The 25288-nt window shown below is 50.6% G+C and overlaps 2 protein-coding genes across 8 annotated transcripts in view; both read left to right on the top strand.

Annotated features, from left to right (window-relative positions):
- Nucleotides 1–11744, top strand: part of Tspan14 (tetraspanin 14) — a 44841-nt gene extending 33097 nt beyond the window's left edge. For all 4 annotated transcript variants that reach the window (XM_090346686.1, XM_090346685.1, XM_090346688.1 and 1 more), the window contains exons 3-9: nucleotides 2209–2259; nucleotides 3672–3818; nucleotides 5356–5526; nucleotides 7332–7457; nucleotides 8570–8614; nucleotides 9593–9712; nucleotides 10113–11744. In XM_090346686.1, coding sequence (XP_090202812.1) covers nucleotides 2209–2259; nucleotides 3672–3818; nucleotides 5356–5526; nucleotides 7332–7457; nucleotides 8570–8614; nucleotides 9593–9712; nucleotides 10113–10184 — 732 coding nt within the window. In that variant the 3' untranslated portion in view covers nucleotides 10185–11744. The remainder of the gene's footprint in view (nucleotides 1–2208; nucleotides 2260–3671; nucleotides 3819–5355; nucleotides 5527–7331; nucleotides 7458–8569; nucleotides 8615–9592; nucleotides 9713–10112) is intronic.
- A 7989-nt stretch (nucleotides 11745–19733) lies between these two features.
- Sh2d4b (SH2 domain containing 4B) overlaps nucleotides 19734–25288 on the top strand; it is a 48119-nt gene continuing 42564 nt past the window's right edge. For all 4 annotated transcript variants that reach the window (XM_090346989.1, XM_090346990.1, XM_090346992.1 and 1 more), the window contains exon 1: nucleotides 19734–19917. In XM_090346989.1, the coding sequence (XP_090203115.1) occupies nucleotides 19734–19917 (184 nt within the window). The remainder of the gene's footprint in view (nucleotides 19918–25288) is intronic.

The following is a 25288-nucleotide window of genomic DNA, read 5'->3' on the forward strand; positions in this document are numbered from 1 at the left end:
TGGATAAATAGAATACTAAAAAAAAAACCTGAAACAGCAGCAGCAACAGCAACGAACAAAATCCCTAACAAACTTTATACTTAAAAAAAAACCCATTGTTTCCTAAACTACACAACCTCATTATTTACATAGCATTTATATTGCATTGGTCATGTTAAGTAACCCAGAGATATTTTGAAATGTACGGGAAAATGTGGGGGCTGTATGAAAGTTGTGCGCAGCTCAGAAGGTTGCCATCCACTGAGGTCTTAAGTCTTCTTCAGGGACCCCCTGTATTTTTAAAGGGTTCATGAGGCTCACAGGTGCTCAGCAGTCTCAGAAGGGTACCTTACAGGAGCAGACCCAAGCAGGTCTGGACCATTTAAGGAAAGTTGGATGGTTTGGAGGTAGACCCAGTGAACAAACCTAGGGGTTGATGGTGGGATGGGAGGGAAGGAAGAACCAGCACACTGTCTAGGTTTCCTTTGAATTGAATAGGCAGACAGGCTGGCACTTATCTAATACATGGAGAAAAGCAGGATGAGGCCCCAGAGATCAAAGCTGCACTGGGTCCTGGTCACATGGGAATCTCATTAGCTGTATCACAAATGAAGAAGCCAGAGAGACAGTGGTAGAGTGTGTGCTGCAAGAGAGAGGCTAGAGCTGTAGATCTGGTTCTGTAAGTCAGTAGAGTACAGACTGTAGTGGTTTCCACAGGAAGCTGGTCTTATCTAGAGGATAAAGGGCCTAGGAGTGAGCTGTGAGACTCAGCAGCACGTACAGTGGTCTGGATGAGGAGGAAGAGCAGGCAGGAACACGGCAACGTTGAATGTGTGCCTGAATCTAGGTGTTTCCACGACGTGGTCACCACTGAGGGCAGATAAGATGAAAAAGCAAACTTCCAGCTTTTGCAAGAGAGTAGAGTCCTTGGAGTGAGCAATCATTTGTGAACTTCTGCTATGCCATCATCCGCCTGGGAGGGAGCAGAGAGGAGTTTGTGCTCTGATGGAGAAAAACGGGAGCTTCTCGTTGGTTTGGTGTGTGTAGGGTGGGGGTGGGTAGAAAGGAGAAGGCGGAGCCCGTCAGCCTGTGCTTGTGTGGTGGCCAGTGTTAAGTGAGGAGTTGGGTTGGCAGATGACTTGGGGTTTGGGATCCATGCCCTAGTGTTGTGTTCTGAAAACTAGTGACGGAGTCCTGATACAGCCACTTCTGTGGGATTTCACAGAGCACCATAGGAACCCTCTAAAACTGGACACAAGTCTAGGGTTGGTGTGCACTTTCTGAACATGATTAGTGATCCCGAAGCACTGAGACCTCCCGAGGCTTTCATCGGAAGAGCTCTGACTTCCCCTTCCAGCCAGCCGAGTCTAGTGTAGAATGAAATGGGCCGAGGCAGCTTACAGCAGAAAAATACACTGAGGGGAGTTGATAGTCCTGGAGAGAGCTAGCCCATTCCCTATCCTGAGATGCCTGCAAGTGTCAAGTGGTTAACAGAGTAGGAGGCAGCTTGACTGGCCCACAGCATGGGCTGTTTCTGAGGAAAACTCCTCCCTGCTTCGGGGCCTGCTGGTACATTATGGTACGCCCATTCCCTTAGCCATAGGGTTGTTTAGCCCTAATGGGTGTCTGCAGTCCTCGGATCTCAGCCTCCTGAATAGCTGGGATGACAGACATGAGCCACCGGAGCCCAGCCAGGAGCCCAGCCAGGAGCCTAGCCAGGGCAGGGTCATTTAATTCATGACTTACAACCCAGCATTTCCTGAGTGCTCCTGAGCCTCCTGTAGGGACCCCTCTGCCCGGGTCAGTGAAGGGCCATAGGAAGCTGCTTCTCTGTAATTTGGGCCTGGGGAAAGGAAGATGGTGCTGGTTTGTGCTCCTAGCTGGCCTGGCCCTGTGCCAATCCTCACCGGTGTCTTCCAAACCAAAGATTGTCTATGCACACCCATCCTGGGTGTTCTGGAATGGGGAAGAAATAAGACACTTCTAATGTCTCCCTCTGCGGCATGGCAGGGCAGTAGAGGAATGGGAGAGGAGGGTTGAAAGAGCTGGTCAGACATTCAGAGAAGGTAGGTGCTGTAGGATATGGTTTTCTTAGGACCAGGGCCCAGAGCATCTCTGACTAGCACCACGTGGGTTTTTCTTTAAGAAGCGTGTTTGTGTTCATAACACTGGTTTCTGATCTAACTTTTCCTTCCTTCCTCTTTCTCTCTCTCCACTGCCCCTGCTTAGTTGGCTGGCGTTGTCTTCCTCGGAGTTGGGCTGTGGGCATGGAGTGAGAAGGTAGGTGGAACTTGTAAGGTCCGGGTTTCCAGGCAGATCCATTCTACTTGTCCCCTCCTCCAGTCCTATCCCAGACAAGCATATCTGATGCAGTGGGGGCTGGCCATTGATCTTTGTAGACCCTGTCCCGGAGGCTGGCTCTAGGCTGGCTCTGCTCCTGGCAGCAGGCTTGCACTGCAGTGGCCAGTGTTAGGCCAGTTAGGCTTTTGGGGTTTTCGGATATATGAGCTTGGGAAGCCCCCCAGTGGCTCTTGGGCTCCCCTTCCCCCATGCCGCATTGCACCTGTGCATACTTCTGAGGCCCTTGTCCCAGCCCTCAGAAAGAAGCTTGGAGAGCAGGGAGCCTTGTGAGTGGGACAGGTCTTTAGGCATCTGGATTTCTAACCCAGCTTAGGAGGCGTGAGGAGGGGACCAAGGAACAATTGATATTCCAGGGATGTGAGACTGGCCAGCGGCAAGGTAGAGCCCTGTGGGAGGTGGTGAGGGCTGAAGTGCCTACTGGACCAGGGGGAGAGCAGGACAGGGCAAGAAGCTAGAGGAAACCCCATGAAAGCGCAATGCCTTCTGTTCCTTCAGTGGGACCTTCCCTTTGCTTCCAGGAACACTTAGGTGTGTGTTTCTTATCCTATGGACTATGTAAGGCCTATCTTCGTGTTTGGGCACCCTCAAAGTGGTTTGTGAACTCCCAAATAGCATCTGGAATTCAGTGTCCTTTTGTCCCAGTGACCCAGAAACAGATGCAAACGGTGACTCGCAGTGCCACCGTGTGGCCGCTTCCGGGACTGCAGCATCCTGACTGAGCCAAGCCCTCAGTCTAGAGCTGGCTGTATAGCTCCCCACGGCAGCCGTTGTTTTCTCTTTCCCTGTTTAGAGCTCACAGAACTTCTCCATATGGCTGCCACGAGCCATATACAACTATTTGTATTTAAAGGAATTGAAATTAAATGCAAAATGAGAATTCAATTCTTCAGTGTCTCTAGTCAAGTGTAATTGGAGGCTAGCTTCTTCTTTGGGCAGTGCCAATACCAAACACCTCCACCATCACAGGAAGTTCTGTGGGCAGCATCACAGCCTTCACCTGCCCTGCTGGGGTGTTTTCAACCAGAGTGCTTATGGTGAAGCTACTTTCAGCCAGGACTCCTCTCCCCGCCCCTCCCCCCATGTCTCCCTATCCTCTACCTGGGCCACAGAGAAAGCCTGGGATCTGCCTGGCAGGAACTTCATGTGAGGGTAGAGGGGGTCTCAAAGGGGGCGGGCAGGGCCACACTCCAGCCTGGCTCTTCATAACAGGACAGAGCCTTGGGAAACCTCAGACCTGATACCTCCCAGCGTTCCCCCCGCCCCCCAGCTTCCCAGTACTCTTGACTCCCCATCAAGGCTCGCAGCTGCCCCACTTTCTCTGACTCTTCCAGGGGGTGCTGTCTGACCTCACCAAAGTGACCCGGCTCCATGGAATCGATCCTGTGGTGCTGGTCCTGATGGTGGGCGTGGTGATGTTCACACTGGGCTTTGCTGGCTGTGTGGGGGCCCTGCGTGAGAACATCTGCCTGCTCAAGTTTGTGAGTACCTTGCGACATAGAAAGGGTAGGGGTGCGGGGAGGGGACAGGTAGAGGGGTGGGCTCTGTTGGGTAGTCCTCCCTGGGACCTGGTCCAGTGTGGAGGCAGGGGTTGCCCTCTGTACCCTGCTGCCTCGCTGAAGGTAAGAGTTGGGGAGTAGGTCTTGCTGAACTGGCTTTTCACCCAGGAGAACTGGGCCCCCCTGGTTAGCAGCCCTGGTTGAGGGAGTCAGCTGTATGTGCAGGCCCCTCCTCCCCCTCCGCTGCCCTTTATCTCTGCCCAGAAGTTCTGAAAGAATTGTTTGTCTGCCATTCACCTTTGCCCTTCCTGGCTAAGATCAAATGATGTTGTCAGTTTCGTCAAGAAATCATTTCCCTTCTCCAGGGTATGTGAATCTGTTGCCTCTGCAATGTAGAATCTTTAATTTTCGGGCAGGACTGCAGGTTACTAAGAGTTTAGTTATTGATTGAGGTACAAGTTCATTTTTAAATATACATACTTAAAATTAAATAGCACCTGGCAAGGAAAACACATTATTCTTTTAAATCTATTATTTGTTGAGTTTATTAGGTCAAGCTGTCTTAGTTTAAAAAGCAAAATACATACATTTCCTAGTTTGTTTGTTTGTTTGTTTGTTCCTTAACTGTTGAAGATTGGCATAGTGATGCACGCCTATAATCCTAGTTACTCAGAAAGTGGAGGCAGGAGAATGGCAAGTTTGGGGCCAGCCTGGATTACATAGTGAGACCCTGCCTAAAAGAAAAAAACACTCAATAGGGCTGGGGTTGCTCAAGACCCAACGTGTTTTGATCCTTAGCCCTACAAATGAACATACAATACCAAAACGCCCCTAAAAGACACGCCAAAACAGAAAAGCCCAACTATGTTTAGCATTTTGCTTCCTGTGGCAAAGTGGGTTGGCATGCTCTCTGATGGTGGGGCGGGGGGTCACAGGCCTGTATATGCCTGGTGGGGTTGGGGTCAGGGGTGGCATGGGCCTGTGGCTGCAGATGGCTGCCGTGGAATGACCTAGCGTCCCACTGAGGTCTGCATGTGGCTGCCCACGCTGTGCTCACCGCACACAGGGACGCTGGCACCTCCCAAGCAGTACAGAGTCCTGCTGAGGTGCTGGATGTCTGTGTGAGCCATGTCACCTCAGGCAAGCTAAGTAGGAGTTAGTCTCCTTGTCCCTAAAGTGAAGGAAACAGATGAGATTGCTGGGAATTCTGATGGTTGGTGGTACATGGAGAGTAGTTGGGCATGGGCTGTAGGCTCTGTCGGGAAGAGTGAGGCCTGTCCTCTTGTGGGGAGGGCCTGTCATTAGGAGTGATGGACAGCTCTGGAGCATTCTCATCCTTTCAGCTCATTCCATCCTTGCCAGCCATGCAGTGAGTGCCCTGTTACCCACAGTCCCCAGCTAGCAGTGGGGGATTGCCGGGCACGAGGAGTCCCTGCATTACAGGGTGTGGCGTGAGGTTGGATGGGTACGTGGCAGGGCCCGGCTAGCAGAAATGTGACTCCATTTCTGTCCCCTGCAGTTCTGCGGAGCTATCGTGCTCATCTTCTTCCTGGAGTTGGCCGTGGCCGTGCTGGCTTTTCTGTTCCAAGACTGGGTGCGGGACCGGTTCCGAGAATTCTTCGAGAGCAACATCAGATCCTACCGGGATGACATCGACCTGCAGAACCTCATCGACTCCCTGCAGAAAGCAGTAAGTGCTGCCTTCTGTGAGCTCTGTGCTGCCCCATGCCAAAGCTGGGGCGGGGAGGGGGAGCGGGACATGAGGCTTTCCTGTGCCATGGTTTTTCTGCCTTCAACATGGTAGATGGCCGGGAGGCCACAGAGCATCAGTTGTGCTGGCTCATGGGCTGATCCAGGCTCCCTCCCTTGTTACAGCCTCATTTGCATTAGGCAGGCAGGCCCCATTTCCAGGAGCCCAGTCCTTTCCCATCCCTCCCCTTGGGACCCAGATGTTTCCAGGCTTGCCCATGCTGGCAGCCACCGGGCCCCTTTGGGACCTTGTGACCTGTGGGGATGGGGAAGGAGTAGGCCAAGTCCTTCCTCCAAACATGACTTACTGTCTGAGGCTATTCCTGAACCTTTCCTCTGGGGTGGGGGGGTTCCTCTTCCTGTTTGAGAAGGGCAAGTTGCCTGAAGGAAGCTTCCACATGCAGAGGGCTGTGACCTCTCTGGAATTGTCCCAGGGAGGGAATTGTCTAAACAGCCCCACCCGTGGCTCTCTGTCCCTCTGCTCCCTTCCTCCATGTGCACCTGGAGCCTTGGACCCTGGCCACAGCCTGCACCGAGACCTCCTGTTTGATCTTTGTTCTACCAGAAAGCTCAGCTTCCGAGAGACCTTTTCTGTGGAACGCTTGGTTCCAAGGAGAAAACAAACTAGGAAGCCCTGAAAATAACTGTGACCCACTGTTGTTCTTAGCTACAATTTGGACCTCCCCTTGTTTTGTGCATTGGGGCACCCAGCAAAAGCTATTCATATCCCCCAAGAATCTATCTGCATTGTTGCACCTGACCTTGTGTTGGTCTGTGAAAGTACGCAAGTGGCAGCCGTCTCCCCATGTTCTCCTATTCTTTTGTTTAGCATCAGTTTCTCTGTTTCATGCTCTGGAGGCCAGCAGCCTTCTGGCTTCCTCATTCCTGGTTCAGATGCTTCCTTCCTCCCTTCCCTAAAGGACACTGCCATTTTTTTTAAATTTTATTATTATTATTATTATTTTGCCAGTCCTGGGCCATGAACTCAGGGCCTGAACACTGTCCTTGGACTTTCTCAATGCTAGAGCTCTACCACTTGAGCCACAGCACCACTCCTGGCTTTTTTCTATGTATGTGGTACCAAGGAATTGAACCTGGGTCCTCGTGCATGATAGGCAAGCACTCTACTACTAGGCTAAACTCCCGGCCCGACACTGCCATTTTTAAAATCTGTTTCTTTACCCATTTTGTCTCCCAGAATTCCCTCAAACTCTTGATCCTCTTGCTGTAGATTCTGAGTGCCAGGATTATATGCAGGGTGCATGCCTGACTCCTTTCCTCCCCTGGGTCAGGGGATAGGGGGGTGGTGAGGAATTCCAGACAGACCCAGAAAGTTCTAGAACTTTGTTTGCACTAGTAGGTTGTCATTAAGACGGGGCACAGTGGAGGAGTGGGGTTGGGGAAGCTGGGATTTTACCAGAAAGGAAAAGAAAGCCAAGGCAGGTCCTGTGATCATTTTCAGTGTCAGCGTCCACTCCTGCCCCAGCTCCTGTGGCCAACAGGAAGGAGGGAAGTCTTCTGACTAAACAGGGACTGCAGCTGAGCTCCCCGCCTGACCTGTGCTAGGCCAGGGCACTGATGAGACAGCCTTGATGTCATGGCCACCCTTTCCTCCTTAAAGGGCAAATCGTGACATCATCTAGCATCGCCGTAGGCCCCCATTTCTGCCATGCTGAGGCCGACGCCCTGTACCCAGAGTCTCTGGCCTTCACTCAGCTCCTTACGGGTCACCTTCTGTGCTTACAGAACCAGTGCTGTGGGGCGTATGGCCCTGAGGACTGGGACCTCAACGTCTACTTCAATTGTAGCGGTGCCAGCTACAGCCGAGAGAAATGCGGGGTGCCCTTTTCCTGCTGTGTGCCAGATCCCGCGGTAAGTCAGCTGTGGAGCCCACAGACTCCCAGAGTGCCTGGGCTGCCACTTCTCCCCGATAACCAGGCGGGTGGCATGCTTTTTTCACCCTCGCCCCAGGGCTCTTACAGCTCTGAGATCCTGCTTGTCATTCATAGCCTCTCAGGCTGCTCTCCCAGGTCAGGTCCTTAACTCAGAAGTCCCTAAGGCCCATGGCAGTACTCTATCCAGAGCCACAGCACAGCCTTCTCCAGGTGGACAACTGCTTCCTGTTCCTTTTGATCAGTCATGGGACTTGAACTCTGGGCCTGGATGCTGTCCCTGAGCGCTTCAGCTCAACACTACCACCCTACCCTGTAAGCCACAGCCCCACTTCTGGTTTTCAAGTGGTTAATTGGAGATAGGAGTCTCACTGTCCTTAGTGCACTGGCTGGCTTTGAACTACAGTCCTCAGATCTCAGCCGCCTGAGTAGCTGGGATTATAGGCGTGAGCCACTGTGCCCTGCTGGACAGCAGCTTTCAGGCAGGTGGGCCCGCACCTCGGTGAGCAGCTTTCCTAGCAGGATCCGAGGCTGGATTTGCTGCAGTTGCATAGCTGGTGGCGGGGTCTCCAAAGGTGTCTGGGAAATACTCCAGTATAGTCAGCATTGCACTTAACCATGGACACTTTTATTGCCTACCATAAAGAATGGTAAACTGTGGTTCAAGGCACAAATCTAGCTTGATGTTTTTATATGACCCATGAGCCTAAGATACTTTCAGCTAATTCTAGGTGGTTGTTGTAGTCAGCCTTTGATCACTGTAACAACGAACCCTGAGATAATTAACTTAAAGGTTCATAGGGTTGGAAGTAATAGCTGAGGGTAGAGTGTGTGAGTGGCCCACACTGGAAATACAGCCAGGTCTGTTAGTTTAGGCATTCCTCTCTTCTCTCTTGCTGTAAAAGAAGAGTGGAGGGCTGGCGTATGTACTGTTTAGCACTGCACACAGCAGACCCATCCGAGCCTGAGGACCTGAACCATGGTGGGATTTCCTTGGGCATTTGCTGGTGTTCAGTTGTGACCTTTCTAGAACTTTCTACCATCAGCTATCATCAGGAACAAATTTAACTACTTCTCCTATTTTCCCTACAGCAAAAAGTGGTGAACACACAGTGTGGCTATGATGTCAGGATTCAGGTGAGAGCCTGGCGGCATACACGGCTTCAAGGGCGCTGCAGGATGACAGTTCTTTAGGTTTTGGCCCCTGTAGTCTAGCTTCCTGCTTTAGCCAAGGTACAGCCTGCATCGAGGAGTGGAAGGACTGTGTGGGGAGTGGGGGAGTTGGCTCCCGAGGTGTGGGAGCTGGGGTGAGCTGTCCAGGGCACACATGGGTGCTTTGTGAGTTGACAGCAAGGGCTGCATCTGGTGGGGGCTGCATGGAGTCTCCGCAGGTGTGCTTATCAAGGAAGATGAGCCACGGTAGCAGTGTGTGGCCTGTGGAGACAGTGGTAGCAGGAAGAATGCCGGCCTGGTCAAGGCAGGCCGTCCTCTGAGCCATAGGGCGCTTGAATGTAAAGCAAAGATGCCAGGTACCCCCCACTCAGCCTTTGCTCTAGTGGGTGACTGCTGTGTTTGAGATGGTGGGAGGGTCTCGAGAATGCGGAGACCCCTATCTGTTACCCATAGCCACTAGAGATGTGTGCCCACGCTTGTGGAAACCCAGGGCCCAGACAGCAGAGGTTGATTTCCCATCGCTCTCGAAGCTGCAAGTCCAAGCTGCAGTGGAGTTCTTTGCTTTGGGAAGTTACGATGGGGAGGGGAAAGGGTCATGGCAGACCTTCCTGGTGGGAACTTACCCAGTTTTCACGTGGTCGTCCTTGCATGATGTGTGCCCACTCACCCCCTTCGTCTCTCTGAGGTCACTAGTTGTTCTGAGAGCACCTGCACTAACGAGCTCATTTTAATTTAATTACACGGGCCTGGTCTCAAATACAGTCACATTCCGAGGTACCAGGGACAGGATGTTAGTGTGTCAATGAGGAAGGGTGCCAGAGCTCAGGGCATCCCATAACGTCCTCCGTCTTGCTTGCATAGGGGTGTGTGAGGTTGGGGGGTGGGGAAGTGTAGGGAATCCCGAGTGTGCACGGCCTCAGGACTCTGTGCGTCTCCCCACAGCTGAAGAGCAAGTGGGATGAGTTTATCTTCACCAAAGGCTGCATCCAGGCGCTGGAGGGCTGGCTTCCGAGGAACATTTACATCGTGGCTGGTGTCTTCATCGCCATCTCGCTGCTGCAGGTGAGGCCCGGGGAACCCGAAATTCCAGCAGAAGCCTTATCCAGAGTGGGGACAGTGTGTGTCCATAAATGTGTATGGGAACCAGGCCCATTCCCTAAAGGGAGGCTGGGAGGTGGGGCCTTTCCTGGAGCGCGCAGAGACCACGTGAGAGCACCCGGCTGGAGGATATCACTTCCGGTCGGGCCATCCCTCAAGACCTCCTTCCTGTCCCCTGGCACCCCAACCGGGCCTCTCAGTGGGTCTTCCCTTCTCTAGGACCCTCTGGCCAGTGGGGCTGTGTGACTTCCTTTGCTGATCAAGGCTATCCCTGTGATTGGAGGGGGAGCATGTGGTGGCTGCGGGGTGGGGAGATCTGGGGAAGTGGGCGGATCCTCACGCCAGTGCCTGGCTTTGGTTTCAGATATTTGGCATCTTCCTGGCGAGGACCCTGATCTCAGACATTGAGGCGGTAAAGGCAGGCCACCACTTCTGAGGCGCGGAGCGGAGCACGCACAGCTGAGCCATGCTGCCCTGCAGGCCACGGCCTCCACCACCCTCAGTCCAAACGCCCCGCGGAAGGGAAGCCGCCCGGGCCACGCAGAGCCAGCGCCCCGTCTTCAGCATCAGCGTGACCTGACCTCTCTTGTTTCTGTCTGCTGGTGCTGAAGACTGAGGGCTCCTTCATACATGCCCAGACTTGACGTGGCACCCCCTCTCCCCCCAGGGTGTATGCACCCTGAGCTAGAGAACGTGTCTTTCTGTCGGGTGGTGACTGAGAACAGACAGGCTGTGGGGAGGGCAGCCCTCCCCCTCGCCCCTCACTCCAGGCTGTGGACAGTGGGCTAGCCTAGGGGGGCAGCCATGTCGGGGACTGGACATCAGGGAGGACAAGGCTCTGTGTCCTGCAGATCAAACAGCACGGGGACTGCCCCTGGTGGACATGGGGTCCCCACAGCATCTGCGGGGCTGTACAGAAGCCCAGCCATGTTCTAGTGAGGGGAGCCTGAGCCGGGCGTGACTAGCCTGTGCCAGCCTCTGCCCCTCCCCCTGGATACAACAGCCTTCCATCTCCTGGCATTAAGCCCCAAGGTCCCCAGGAGGGCAGGGGTGGGGACCTGGTTCTCTGCTGAGAGCTGGCTCTCAAGGATCTTCAAGAGTGTAAATAGTTTATTTATAGGGGTATTGTACCTTCACCCACCTCCACCCCCCCCCCCCGGCATTTTCCTCTAAGCAGCCTTATTCGTGTCTAGGACTGAAGCGTCCCTTTCAGATCCCCAAGGGTTCCAGCCTCCACACCCCACGCCCCCTCCTTGCTTGTCCTCACTGTTTTCTGGTCTTGGTGCTACTGAAATTGTCCCCCAGGATTTGAATCCTGTCCTGCCCCTCCTCACAGCACTCCTAGAGAACTCCAGCCCCAACCGCAGACTGGAAGCCTGGCACCTGACATGCTCTTCCCGGAGGGGCACGCCCTCCCACAGCCGTGTGAGCTCAGAAGCTCGCAAAGTCCGATGGCTCCCTCTCCTGGGTACCCCTCCCCTGCAGTGTCTGGGGTCCCTGTGTCTACTTCCCCTCAGGGCTGTTCCTGGGCTGGTTCTTGGAGATGACGTGCTGGCTTCTAGTGGTCACCTATACGCAGAGCTGGGGCACGCAGAACTGGGGCACGCGGAGCTGGGGCACACGTGTCCATCCTGGGCTGGGCTGCTCTCATGCTTCTCCCTAGCTCGTGTCTGTCTGTCCTCACTGTTCAGGGATCCAGTGCTACTTCAGTCACCTGCCACCATGGCCGTAAACATTCTAGTGTGGTGTATTCTGGTGATACTGGTGGATGTTTGTTGATGACGATGATGATGATGATGATGATGATGAAGATGATGAAGATGATGATGATGATGATGAAGATGACGACAACGATGATGTTACAGCTTTTACTTTTTTTTTTTTTTTTACAATTCTCTGTAGACTAGGAGAGGAAGAATGCTTGTGTTTTTAGGAAGCGTGATGCTTCTCTTTGACTGCCAAACTCTTTTATGGAATATATCTTTGTATTAATGTTGCTGTTTGGTTGTTTTTGAGTCATTATCAAAACGGCATTAAGTGTCTCCATAGTATGTGTGGCGGTCGGGGTTGGGGGTGGGACCAGTGGCACAAGGTGTGGCTACACCACACAGGAGCACAGACAGCAAGGCCACACTCACCCTCTGTGTGTAGGGAACAGGTGTGTGGTTTGGGGGTCCTACCACCACTAGCTTTAAGCATGAGCTAGGACTTGAATTCCACACCCCCAGGAAACATTCATAAGGGTTGTTTTTATCAAGCCAAGCAAATGATCTGGACCCACAGGTTGGAGTTTGGACACTGCTGTGCACAGCTGCATGTCCTGACTTGTGCGTGTGTGTGTGTGTGTGTGTGTGTGTGTGTGTGTGTGTGTGTGTGTGTGACCCAACCTCCCTGGGGGTGTTGGTGGCTGCATTGGCACCATGGGTTCTAGACAGCTCCTACTGTCCCATCTGCTCCTGTCTCAGCCCCTGTTCAAGCTCAAGTGTAGCTGTGACTGTCAGGGTTTATAAAATTTGGGGGCCGTTTTAGTCTCACTCATCTGAGTAGATGTGATGGATGGAAAGCAACTGCAGATCAGGCACAAGGCACAGGCCAGCCCCAGACCCATCTTTCCTGTCCTGGGGCTGGGCTGTACATTTTCTCTCCTATATACTCAATCCAGTCGTAGCATCTCCCTTTCCTGTGACCTGCCTGCTCCTCTCTGGTCTTTGCTGCCTTGAAGTTTTCCCTGCCAGTTCTTCCTTCCTCTGGCCTTTTCTTCTTGTGGCACCATTGCTTTCTTTTCTCCCTTTCCCAGGCAGCTTCTGACTCATCTCTGTGTCTCCTCATCCCTTCTGTCCACTCCATGTGTCCAGTTGTCAGACCCAGAGCCCGGCATGGTCTCTGTGGTTGCTCACTCATGCCCTGGATCACACTTTCTTCACATCCCCTCTCCTGAGGGCCAGGAGCGCCATTTCTGACCCTCTTCTGCCTGTTACAGGCATTGGCTGGCACTGTGGGTTCTTCTCAGTGGCATCCAGGGCCCCCCATTGCCCATAGGGCAGAGCTGTGCCCTGTACCCATCCATAAGAAGCCCAGCTATACAAGTAACAATAAAAATGAATAGGTAATAAACCTTACTGGAATATAACGGGTGCTCTTCGTACTAGGGACTGAATAACATCACTCTGTCAACAGAACAGCTCAGAGGAAGCCTTTTTTTTTTTTTTTTTAATGCCCATACATGAGGCTGGGAGAAAGGTGAGTTACTGTCAAGGATTTGGAGGGTGTTACACCCTGGAGTCCACATTTCTGAACCTTGCAGCTAAAGCAGGAGGCTTGGTGGCTCTCAGCCCTGAGTCTAAACCTGATTGGCTCCTGCAGAACGAAATCGTGTGGAAACCTGAAACCAGCCAATCCCTGAAGGCCTGCCAGCCCACCTCCCCAGTTGGGCCCACAGGCACCAGGAAAAAGTGGGATGTGTTAATTGTCCCGGGAACCTGCATTTGGATGCCTGGCTCTGTGTTGGGGCCCTGAGAGAAGGTGAGGGGTTGATCTCAAAGAGCTTGCCTCCACCCTGGGCTAGAGACCCTGATGCCTGTCCCTGCGCTCACATCTCTACAGGGCCTGAGCTGTAGCTAGTAGCGCTCTGTACTATGCACAAGATGCTCTCTAGCTTTGTGTGAAGTACTTGCTTTCCTAAAGCTGGGCTGCTCACACACGAAGCTTAGGGAGGGCTTGCTGTGCTGGACATTGTAGGATCTGACGTAGCCTTCTCTCAAGGGGGTACCCACTCTTGGGGGCCACAGGAAGCCAGACATACATACAAGTGTGGCCCCCCATGTCCCTACCTCAGATTGTCTGCTCTGAAACTATGGGGACTGTCCTCTTGATGGATCATGCCTGAGTGCTTGGGAGGTAGAAGTAGGAAGATAGAGATAGTGGTCCAGGGATCAAAGTGTAAGACCCAGCCTAAGAACAAGGCAGAAACAAAATGACTAAGAGCATGTCATGGGGTAGAGCATGAACCTGACTAGTAAACACAAGGCCCAGAGTTCAAATCCCACGATCACCCCTCCCCCCAAGTGGGTTTTGGAGACTCCAAAATACTGTGGGGAAATCATAAAACGGGCGCTGTAGAATCAGGGTAACTTGGGGAAAGAAAAAGTTACAGGTGCCTTAATGTAAGTGGACATTATTGCAGTTGCCAGTGGTAAGACCCTGCTTCAGAGCAGGCAGATGGAGGATTCCCTACAAAGCGCCATGCTAGTCCCAGCTGAGGCATCAAAAGCGTGGTTTATTGATGACCCATATAAACAGTCACTTTTGTCATATAAACAGTCACTTTTGTCACCTCAGACTACTCCTTTGGAAACATACGTAAGTGAAAGCAGCCTAACATGGGCAGTGTCTTGTCATCCCGATGCAGCCACTATTAAGTTTCCTTCTAGAAAGTGTCCTCAGCGCGGCATGTCAGTGGGAATCATTTTACACGGTGTCCCGTGGATTCGCTTTACCTTAATACACTGCTGTCTGGGTGTGCATTGGGAATAGGGAAGGGCTGTGTCACAGCATAGATGGACCTTGCTCTCCAGGGACCGATGTTTACTGTCCCAGGTAACAGAAAACCCCACGCAAAGCCATCTGAACAATGTAGGGAAGACTTTGGCTCCTGAAACTGGAAAGTCCAGGGGTGGGGTGAGTCTCGGGGCTGGTGTGGTCCAAGTGATACACTGACGTCAGCAGGGTTGAGTTTCCTCTTCCCTGCTCTCCCTGCCGTGTCATCACCTGAACTTGAACCACTTTCCCTGAGAGGAGCTGGGAGCGTCCCTGTGGTGGGGCAAACCAGAAGGTGAAACGATCCAGGGAAGGGCCCTCCCTATTTCCCTGCTCATTCATTCTCTTGGAAGCAATTGGCAGGCAAACTGCCCTGCAGAGGGCAGGACGTGTGGCTCACATTCCTATTTTTTGCAGTGCATTGCTTTTTACAAGGCCTTAGGAAAAGCTCGTGTGATTTGGTTTTTGGAATGATTTGAAGTTGGTTAAGAAAAACAAAGGGTTTATGGGTCCTGGGGTCTACATGCTTGCTAGGCAGGCTTTCCACCAGTGTGAGCCACATGCAGCCCTTTGACTTTTTAGTTTTTCATGTGGGTTGCACATACTCGCTCTGGTGAGCATCCAACTGCAGTCCTGTCTCTACCTCCTCCTAGGGAGCTGGGCTTACATCTTAATGATCTCGTCTTCAATTAACTAGCAGAAAAGCCAAAAGTGGGGCTGTGGCTCAAGTGGTAGAGTGTTAGCCTTGAGCACCAAAGCTCAGGAACAGCATCCAAGGCCTGAGTTCAAGCCCCGGGACTGGCACCAAAAAATAAAATGTCTGAAACAAATATTGTATATCACATGAATAAATGAATAATTAGAGTGCTAGTAAGATTAACAACTGCTTAGCACAACACGCTGTAAATCCATGTGAAGCAAAGCAGTGTTGAAATGGCTTTTCAGGTGCCAATCAAACTCCACTTAAGCACTCACAAGCTGGATGTGGTGCTGTGACTCAAGTGGTAAAGTGCTAGCCTTGAGCATAAAGAGGCACAGGTCCTAAGTTCAAGCCCCGCAACCAACAAAACAACAAAAACAAAAAGAAAAGAAAAGAGTCTCAAACATGCTATCACCCCAGCCTCTCACCTGTACACTTTTGCCAGCTAACTTGAGGTTTATTTTATCAAGACTCTTCTCATCCCCACTCTCTAACTTCCTTTCAGATTTAGCTTGAAATTATGCAAAATAAATTAATGTGTATTGCTGCATAACAAACCACTCCCAAGTGTGGTAACTTCCATCAGCAGCACATACATACACATCCCATATCTTTTGGAGAGTCAGGAATTAGGAACAGTAGAGCTGAGCAGAGGGGTTTAGGTTCCAGAATTGGAGAGTTGTGATGAAATATTTTGACAGGACTGAGATTTCTCCTATGAACTTGAGATCTATATTCAGTGTGTATAGCATGATTTCCACAGAGTAAGGGTCAAGGAGAGACAGAGACAGAAAGAGAAAGAGAGACAGGAGAAGAGGAGAGAGAAGAGGAAGAGAAGAGGTGATACGGAGATAGGAGTCCATGATATGATCTAACATGCCATCACTTCCATCACATTCAGTCAGTCACACAGACCAGGATGAGTGATGGGGTCAGTGATGGTCAGAGGGCACCATCATCTTAGTCACAGTCCTGTCTGGGCACAGCCATCATGTGAAGATGGTCTTCATGTGAGGATGGTCTTCCCATTATTCTGTCCACCTGGCAAGTCGCCACCTGGAGAAGGGCTCACAGAAGCACTCCCAGGGTGTCACTTGGCCCCTGCTGTGTAATTTAAGGACTCAGCGAAAGCCATATCTATGTATCTATCTATCTATCTATCTATCTATCTATCTATCTATCTATCTATCTATATTCATAGGCATAAAAGTCAAAGTGTTCCTGCATGAATGCAGAAACTACTCAGAAAATAGAATATGCAAAGCCGCTACTCACCACAGGAACTAGACTAAAGAAATATTTGGGATGAGTGAAAACTATGGAACAGGATTGAGGCTTTAAAATGGTCTCGAGACACATCATGCTCATAATTACATCCACAGTGTGATCTGTCAGATTCATCTGTGCTTGTCTCTACAAGGTGGTCCCCAAAAATCCTACTTCCCGGAATCCACATCCTTGGGAAAAGTTATTTGTTCCATAAACCAGGTTTGGTCTGCATGACTGACTGAAAATGGCAGAAATGATGGCCTGTTATAACAGACAACTGACTTCTATCTCCTCTCTATCCTGCTGAGCTGGGCCATCCACTCACCTGTCATGCTAAGGTCCAATTGTCCAGCAGCTTCTGTGTCCTCTGGAAAACTCCCCCACATTAGCATAGGTTCTGGTCAATTCCATTTGAAAAGCTTCCACCCCCGCCCTCCACACTTGCAATACATATTTTATCTTGCATGGCTATGTGTTAAACAGTGTTTACCACTGAACTAGTCTGCACCAGTAAACCAACAGATAAAAATATTTGCCTTTGGGTGCTTATTATCTAGTTGGGAGAGAGCAAGACAAAAGCATAGCAACCAATGAATAAATAAAAGAGTAGTTTACAAAGTAAATGCTAAGGGAGACTCAGAGCAGAAGAAAGGCAGGAGGATCTGAGTACAGGGGAGTTAAAAAGCTAGAGTGGAGCTGAGCGCTGGTGCCTCAAGCCTATAATCCTAGCTTCTTGAAGGCTGAGATCTGAGGACTGTAGTTCGAAGTCAACTTGGCAGGAAAGCCAGTGATATTCCTATCTCCAATTAGCCACCAAAGAAGCCAGAAGTAGAACTGCTACTTAAGTTAGAACAATAGCTTTGACCAAACAGTTCAGGGACCCCATAGTTCAAGCCCCACGACTGGCCACACACACACACACACACACACACACACACACACACACACACGAGCTGGTTTGAGGATTCAAACCAGGCCTGTGTAGCAGGCCAGTAGTAGGCCTGTGTATTTGATTTCCAGCATGACAAGAGAAAAAGCAGGTTGGATCCAAGACTGGAATTTGGTGGCTGAGCCAGGTGAAGCCTAGGCAAGGGATGAATGTGAGGTCCTAGGGAGGGGTGCCTAGTGTTTGCCAAGCTTCAAGGCCCGGAGTGAGACTGCAGCCAGTGATCCTGTGATGTTGGAGGGAGGTGTTCTTGGAGAGATGGGGTGAGAGGGACACAGCATAGGGTGGTGGTGAGGCTTTGAGTCCATGTGAACCCTTGGGTTTTGATGGAATAAGAGATTTTGAGCAGAGAAATGACAGACCCTATGTTTGCAAAGGATTTGGGATGGAAGATTTCCAATAATAGGCTTGCTGCCCTCCCCCAAATCATGCTCTCATTTGCACCACAGGTGTGTGTGTGTGTGTAGTCTGGTCTCTGGCTCTTTGTGCAGCCACGCGGTGCCCAAGGCAGCCAGCAGGGGGCGCGCCCGTGCCAGGTCCAACCTGCAGAACGCGCAGACCCAGTGCACTGGTGAGAAACCCGACCCAGACCACAGCCCAGGCAGCCATCTCCAGCCTGTCACGCCCCAGATCCGGTGTCCCTTGGCCTCCTGCCCCACTGACCTGGGATCATCAGGAAGCATCCTTACCCCTGCTCTCTGCTGCACCAAACACGGCTCTGGGAGGGGTCACCCTCCTTTCCTGGCCAGTGTCTCCATCACTATCACCACCAACACCCTGATGGAGGGTCAGACCGCACCCTCAGCCAGCCTCATGCTGCAGCTCTGCCCACAGCCCTCTTGTAGGAATCTGGGGGTTCCCAGAAAGAAAGGACACTGTCAGCAGATGACCAGGCCTGACCCTCTTCCTCCGCACCTCCGCTCCCTATCTTCCCATTGTCCGCCCTCTGGATTCTGAGAACCTACCCAACCAGGTCTGGTGCTGGTAAGATGTTCCCTCAGGAAATGGGGAGAGAAGGCAAGCCAGGGGTTTGAGCTGGGGGACTGGGTAGATAAGTAGAGGGAGAGAGAATAGGGGATGCAGGCTAGAAGCCCAGAGCTCCAAGGATCAGTTCTTGAACCTCTGCATCTATATGTGAGTAATGCCTCTGGAACGGAGACTGAAGGATGACCAACGGTACGTGGCACACCTCTTCAGGGCCCTGTGGGTTTAACCCTGGTGGCAACCCACTTAGCTGCTTAGACCTTCCCGTTGTGCTTGCTGGCCTTGCTCAGGGAAGAGAAGGGGACATGAAGGTCGCCAAGCTGACCCAGGCAGGGCACCAACCAAATCCGATTTCTGATTTGCTTGTTATCTCCTGGTGGTTTACCATCTTCCAGCCCTTTGAAAACTGGCTCAGGTCCAGTAATTTACTCCACACAGCAACCTATGCCTGGGTAAGTCCTGGGCAAGCCACTGTCTCCACTGGATTCTATTTCCCTTGTCCCAATGGAAGGCCATAGAGAGCAGAGTGGCTTTCAACCCACACATAGTCAGGAGCTTTGGCTCTTAGCCACAGTGGCTCCTACTTGCTCTCCTGGTGGGTTTCGTCCAAGGGGGAGGCAATACATTTACTTTAGCCAGGGTCCCTCTGATCTAGACTAGGAGGGGGCATCCGGTTCTTTCTCTCTCTCTATTTTCTTTTTTGGGGGGTGGGAGGTTCAACTCCAGGCACCTGCATCTACAAGAAAATCAACAACTTCCCACATCAGCCGTGGTGGTTGTGTGAGAGAACACAGCTTCAGGGGCTCACTTCAGGGCAAGGGGAAAGGAAGATGGCTTGTTTCAAGTCCTTGAACCCCTTCAGCTGCCTGTATGATATCCATTTTATCCACTTCCCTTGCTATTATACAGACAGAGGGAAAGATCTTTTTCTCTCTCCTAAGGCAGAGTTTTAAAAGCATTACCTCAATCAGCCTTGAAAAGAAGGCTGGCTAAGATGTGTAAGGTAGTGCTGGGAGCTAGGGGAACTCAGAAGCTCTTGGTTGACTCCTCTGGCTTCTGTTTGACATCAACTTAGAAGGCATGGAATTAGGAGGCAAAGCTTCCCTTGCCCTCCTCTGATCTGCCCAGGAGAGATCAGTTCTCACTGGCCAGGACCGTGTCACTGATACTGCTGGTGTCATTGTTACCTTCCACTAACAGATCACTCCACACCCACTGCCTGGTCCGGGCAGGGTCCGGCTGAGCTGGGCACTGCCCTGCTGAGCTGGAAGTTTGGATCCCTCTCCTTGTCGCAGAACCCCAGGTGAAGTCAAGATATCCCGGTACTGTGGTGAATTCCACCCGTGGCCTCCCAGCTGCCTGTTGTCTGGCTTGTCTGGACTCTGATGCTGTCCTGGGCAGAGATGAGTTCATTGCTGGTTGGGAGCTGAGATGGAGGGAGGATGCTGAAGAAGGAAGGGATGCTGGGAATGGACCTGCAGTGAGGATCTAGGGCTGACGAGTGGCACGAGGCCTCGGCCTGGCCTGGCTGCTCTCTGGGCGGGCACAACATGTTGCAGCAGATCCTCCATGACATGTACATCGACCCCGAGCTCCTGGCGGAGCTGAGCGACGTACAGAAGCACATCCTCTTCTACAAGATGCGAGAGGAGCAGCTGCGGCGCTGGAGGGAGAGGGAAGCCTGGGAGGCCCTGGCACAGACAGATGGACTCAGGCCCCGGAAGGCTAAGCGAGGTATGTGTCAGAGCATCCCCAGTCACCCAGGGTAGAAGAGATGGTAAGACCAGGCTTGGCTCTTCTGCAAAAAGGGGACTGGTGGGCTGAAGGCTGGGGCTCAAAAGCCTGTGCTGAGGTGTCCGGCCTCTTTAGCTAGGTGCCAAGACCATCCATAGGTCAGGGCTGCGGCAGGGACTATACAGGGTTGTAGTAGGCTAGGGAGGGAAATGGAGACCTGGTTTGTCTGGGGAGAGGTCTCCATTCCGAAGGGACCACTGAGAGCTTAGTTGGTGTTCAGATGTTGGTGAATTGCATGATGGGAGAATGTAAGCTCTTAATTCACCCTGATGATTGCTTCTGGCCATGGTCAGTTCCTCCCTTCCTCCTGTGCAGCCTCCTGTCCAGGCTTCTTGCTCTGGATCTTCCTAGGAGAGGGGGCTATAGGTGGGCCCTCAAGCCTGGCTGTGCATCTGGCCGAGTGGCAGACAAGAAGTAGGGGTCTGATCTTTCTCTTAGACTTGTGCTAGTCAAGCCTGCATGTGTGACCCCTGGATGGAAGCAGGAAGGTGGCTGTGGGGGGAAGGGGCCTCTTGTTTATGCAGCACTCACGTTGCAGTCAGCAATGCTGATTCATTTCCCTTTCTTTCATTTCCCGTAGCCTTCCTCTGCTTGACTTTCACATAACCATGGGGTTAATGACACTCTACCACGGGAATCCCACCTCCACTTCTGGCTTTTTGCTGGTGAATTGCAGATAAGAGTCTCTTGAATTTGACTGTCTGGGCTGGTTTTGAACCACGATCCTCAGAACTCAGTCTCTTGAGTAGCAGGGATTACAGGCATGAGCCACTGGGGGCCCCAAAACACAGTGGGACTTCAGGGAGAAGACGGTGGCAGGGCTGGGACTTGTCTACAAGTGTCCACAAGGCCAGGTCTGCGGCCTTTCTGAGCTGGATCATGCTGGCAGTGGAATCATACGCTGATCTACCACTCGCTCACACTTCACCTTCCCTGAGCCCAAAGGACTCCTGTGAGCTCAGTAGCTCCTTCCGAAAGAAGACAAAAGCCTCAGCTTTTTTTCTTTTCTTTTCTTTTCTTTTCTTTTCTTTTCTTTTATTTCTTTTCTTTTCTTTTTTCCAGTCCTGGGGCTTGAACTCAGGGCCTGGCCACTGTCTTTGGACTTTCTCAAGGCTAGCTTTCTACCACTTGAGCCAAAGCACCACTCTCAGCTTTTTCTGGGTATGTGGTACCAAGGAATTGAACCCAGAGCTTCATGTATGTTCGGCAAGCATTCTACCATTAGATCACACTCCTGGCTCTGGATGCCTCCATTTTTAAAATGTAAAAGTATAAATTGATATATAAGTTGCTCTATACACGATACATTGAACTCATTTGAGTTTCTGGCTCTTAAGATTCTTTTCTAGGTAATTAAATTTCTGGCTTATAGAGAATGGAAACGAGAGGGCCACTCTGAAGAATACGTGTGTTCCAGGTCAGAATCCTGGTCAGAACTTCAATTCTGCCCTTGGTAACTGTTTGGCCATGACCTGGGGGCACACATGGGAGAGGGGTGCTATGCCCATGAGGCCAAACAACTTTGTGCTAGGGAGTCCAGGCTACACAGTGCCCGCATCATGTCCTGAGAATGTTATGATGAGATGAAGACTTCATGCTTTGTCTGTGAGTTTTTATCTAAGAGATGCCTGTTCTACCCGAATGCCCCATATCTCTGTGGGATGCAAGGCAGGCTTCTATGACCTTCATTCGCCCACAGATGGGAGGCAAGCCATCCAAGGTCACCTCAGCTGCTACAAAATAGAGTCAGAATGCATGTCTTGTGGATTGGCCCCATTCTGAGGGCGATGGTTTTTCTGTTCATTTATTTCTGAACGTGAGATTCATGGGTCTGCTCATTTACGCGTTCATTCCTTTTTTTTTTTTTTTTTTTTTTTTTTTTTTGCCAGTTCTGGACTTGGGCTCAGGGCCTGAGCACTGTCCTTGGACTTTCTCAAGACTAGAGCTCTACCACTTGAGCCTCAGCACCACTTCCGGCTTTTTTCTATGTATGTGGTACCGAGGAATCGAACCTGGGTCTTGGTGCATGCTAGGCAAGCATTCTACCACTAGGACAAACTCCCAGCCCCTCGTTCATTCCTTTATGTGGCGGTATTAAGTGCTGGCTTGGGTAAACTGGATGGAGCTTTGACTCTGGAGATGTTCTGGGTGTGGACAGACCACAGGGAACAGAGTTGGCTGGAATGCCAGAACCCAGGTGTGGTGCGAGGTAGACATTTAGTGACCCAAAGAAGAGTCTGAGGGCATAGCCTCTCTCCATCAGATTGCTTCTCTTTCTTCCTTCCTGTGCAAGCATCTCCTTTCCAGGTCCTCATCCATTCACATGGCCCAGAGGAGGCGTCTGCTGTGCCTGGGGGCGCTGTGTGCCAGTCTCTTAGGATCCCTGAACGTGTCGGCTCAGCCTGTTGAGAGAGTGTATTTCCTCTTCCTTCTCCTCCTCGTCCTCCTCCTCCTCCTCCTCCCCCTCCTCCTCGCCAATGGCTTATATTGCATGTTTCTTTTAAATTCCTTAAATTTTTAATGGTTATTATGAAAGTGATGTACAGAGGGGTTATAATTATATAAGTCAAGGTAATGAGTGCATTTCTTTTGGGCCAATGTTGCCCCTTTCCTGGCTCTCCCAGTTTTTCCCTTCTATTGTACAGTTCATTTTCCAGTGTCCAGTGAGTACCACAGCTGCATTGGTCACTCTTTGTCTGTGCCCCCTTCCCAAATACAGCTAAATAAATAAAACAAACAAAAAAAAAAGGAGAGGAAAGATAGTACAAACAACAAGAGGGAAAACAACTCTCTTGTTTTTATTTCCTGAAGTAAATTTCAATCAATATTATTTATTTATTTATTTATTTATTTTGCCAGTCCTGGGCTTGAGCTCAGGGCCTGAGCACTGTCCTTGGACTTTCTCAAGGCTAGAGCTCTACCACTTGAGCCTCAGCACCACTTCCGGCTTTTGTCTATGTATGTGGTACCAAGGAATCGAACCCGGGTCTTCATGCATGCTAGGCAAGCACTTTAACCACTAGGGCAAACTCCCGGCCCGATCAATATTATTTTTATGTTATCAGAGACACCTAGTTCTGTTGCTCTTTTGATGAAACACATCTGCTTTTCACAGCATCTGCGCACCTCTCGCCCATCATTCATAATTTACACTGCTTTGGGACAACCCATCCCCAGGCCCTCGGGAGTACAGTCTCTTCTCATGGGCTTTCCTCCCTGACGTCCCTCTCAGTGAACCTCGTTCTCATCTCTGTTAGAGCAACCTGGCTGATATTTTCCCCAGCACCTGTCACCTCTAAAAGTAATAAAACACACATTACACACTATTTACCACTTTAGCCACCTAAAAACATGCAAGACAGTGACAGTTACTACATCCAAGATGTTTAAGCCAGGTGTGGGTGGCTCACGTCTGTAATCCTAACTACTCAGGAGGCTGTGGGTCAAAGACAGTTGGGGCAGGAAAGTCTGTGAGACTCTTATCTCCAATTAACCTCCAGAAAACTGCAAGTGGCATTGTGGCTCAAAGTGGTGGAGCTCTATCCTTGAGCAACAAAACTTAGGGACAGTGAGTTCAAAGCCTATGACTGACAAATAAAAAAAAATGAAAAATTAAAAAAAATGATGTTCAACCATCAACACTAGTTCCAGAGTCGATTCCTAACCTCTGAAGGGAATTTACCATTACACATGCCTCTCATTATCCTTCCTCCCCTCACTCCCTGACAACCTCTCAGTGGGTCCCTTTTCCTTCTCCTCCTCTCCTCCTCCCCCTCCCCCTCCTGTTTCTTCTTCCTTCCTCCTCCTTGTCCCCATTCTCTTTTTTCTCTTCTTCTTTCTCCCCCTCCACCTACTCCTCATTCTCATTCTCTTCTTCTTTCTAGGAAGTAAAATATCAGAGTGACAGGCAAAGTAAGGCCTAAGAGGCATGCATTCTTTGAGAGCAAAGAGAATGCAACCAGATGGACAACCATCTGGTCTCTGCTGGGTCCATCTAATGCCTTGGCTTACCTAACTGCTCAGTGACCTGGCACGTGGACTTATTGGTTCTTCATAGAATGTGAGAGTGATTGAATGACATACCTGTTTCATGCCCTACCAGGACAGATCTAAATTCATCTATGAGACTCCCTTAAGTTGTAAGACATTTCATGATGCCTTTGTGTGTGTGTTTGAGTCAATAAAATGATGAATTTTCCACCTTTTCTGGTGTGACACTATCAGAGTTTGAACTCACGAATGGGGCCACTTTTTTGAGGCTGGAACTCTACCACTTGAGCCAGAGTTCCACTTCTGGCTTTTTACTATTTAATTGGAGACAAGAATTTCATTGACTCTTCTGCCAGAGCTGGCTTTGAACTGTGATCCTCAGATCTCCTGAGTAGCTATCATTACAGGTATGAACCACTGATGCCTGGCAAATCTCAGGAAGGCTTTGCTGCTGGCTTTGGGAAACAGATAGGAGGTGGAGTTAGAATCTAAGTCTGGATTTACTGGATTCAAGTTTCTTTTCTCTTTTTTCCCCATCACAACACATAGCAGCCAATGAAGAAAGGCCCCAAATTTTGGATTTTACTTCTACTTGCAAAGCTTTCAGTTTCTTTTTTTCTTTTTTTTTTTTGCCAGTCATGAGGTTTGAACTTTGGGACTGGGGTGCTGTCCCTGAGCTCTTCAGCTCAAGGCTACCGCCCTACCCCTGGAGCCACAGCCCCACTTCCCACTGTCTAGTGGTTAATTAGAGATAAGAGTATCACTATCTTTAGTGCCCGGGCTAACTTGGAACTGTGATCCTCAGATCTCAGCCTTCTGAGTACCAATATTACAGGCAGGAGCCACCACACCAGGCCTCAAATTCTTTTTCTAAACTCATTTCTTTTACTCTGTTAACCACAGCCACTGGCAAGACACATTAATATCACTTGGTTTTTTCAAAGTCTTCCCTTAGCCTGTCTCTTAAAGTGATAATAGTGTCTGATATTTTGAGCAGACTATTTTTCTCCAGCATCACATGGATTTCTAGCTGTTCATTTTGCTACCCATCTGTTAAAGCGACGACACACAGTTCATATGCATTTGGTTCAGCCCCACCATTTTTGAGATAGCTCTCCATTCTAGTCAGTCATCAGTGGACTCTATTGTGACAGTCGGCAATTGAGGAATCTCAGTGGCTCAAGGCCACCACATGTGTCTTTTTTACATTGTAGTGCAAGGCAGGTCATAGAGACACAGGGCTCTAGCTTGCTTCGTCTTGTACTTCCATCGTCTCTGATTCCTTTTTTCCAACAGAAGGGAGAAAAAGACTAATTGGTTC

This window comes from Megascapheus bottae, chromosome 15, assembly GCF_031878675.1.
Source record: "Megascapheus bottae isolate mThoBot1 chromosome 15, mThoBot2.hap1, whole genome shotgun sequence".
Lineage (NCBI taxonomy): Eukaryota > Metazoa > Chordata > Mammalia > Rodentia > Geomyidae > Megascapheus > Megascapheus bottae.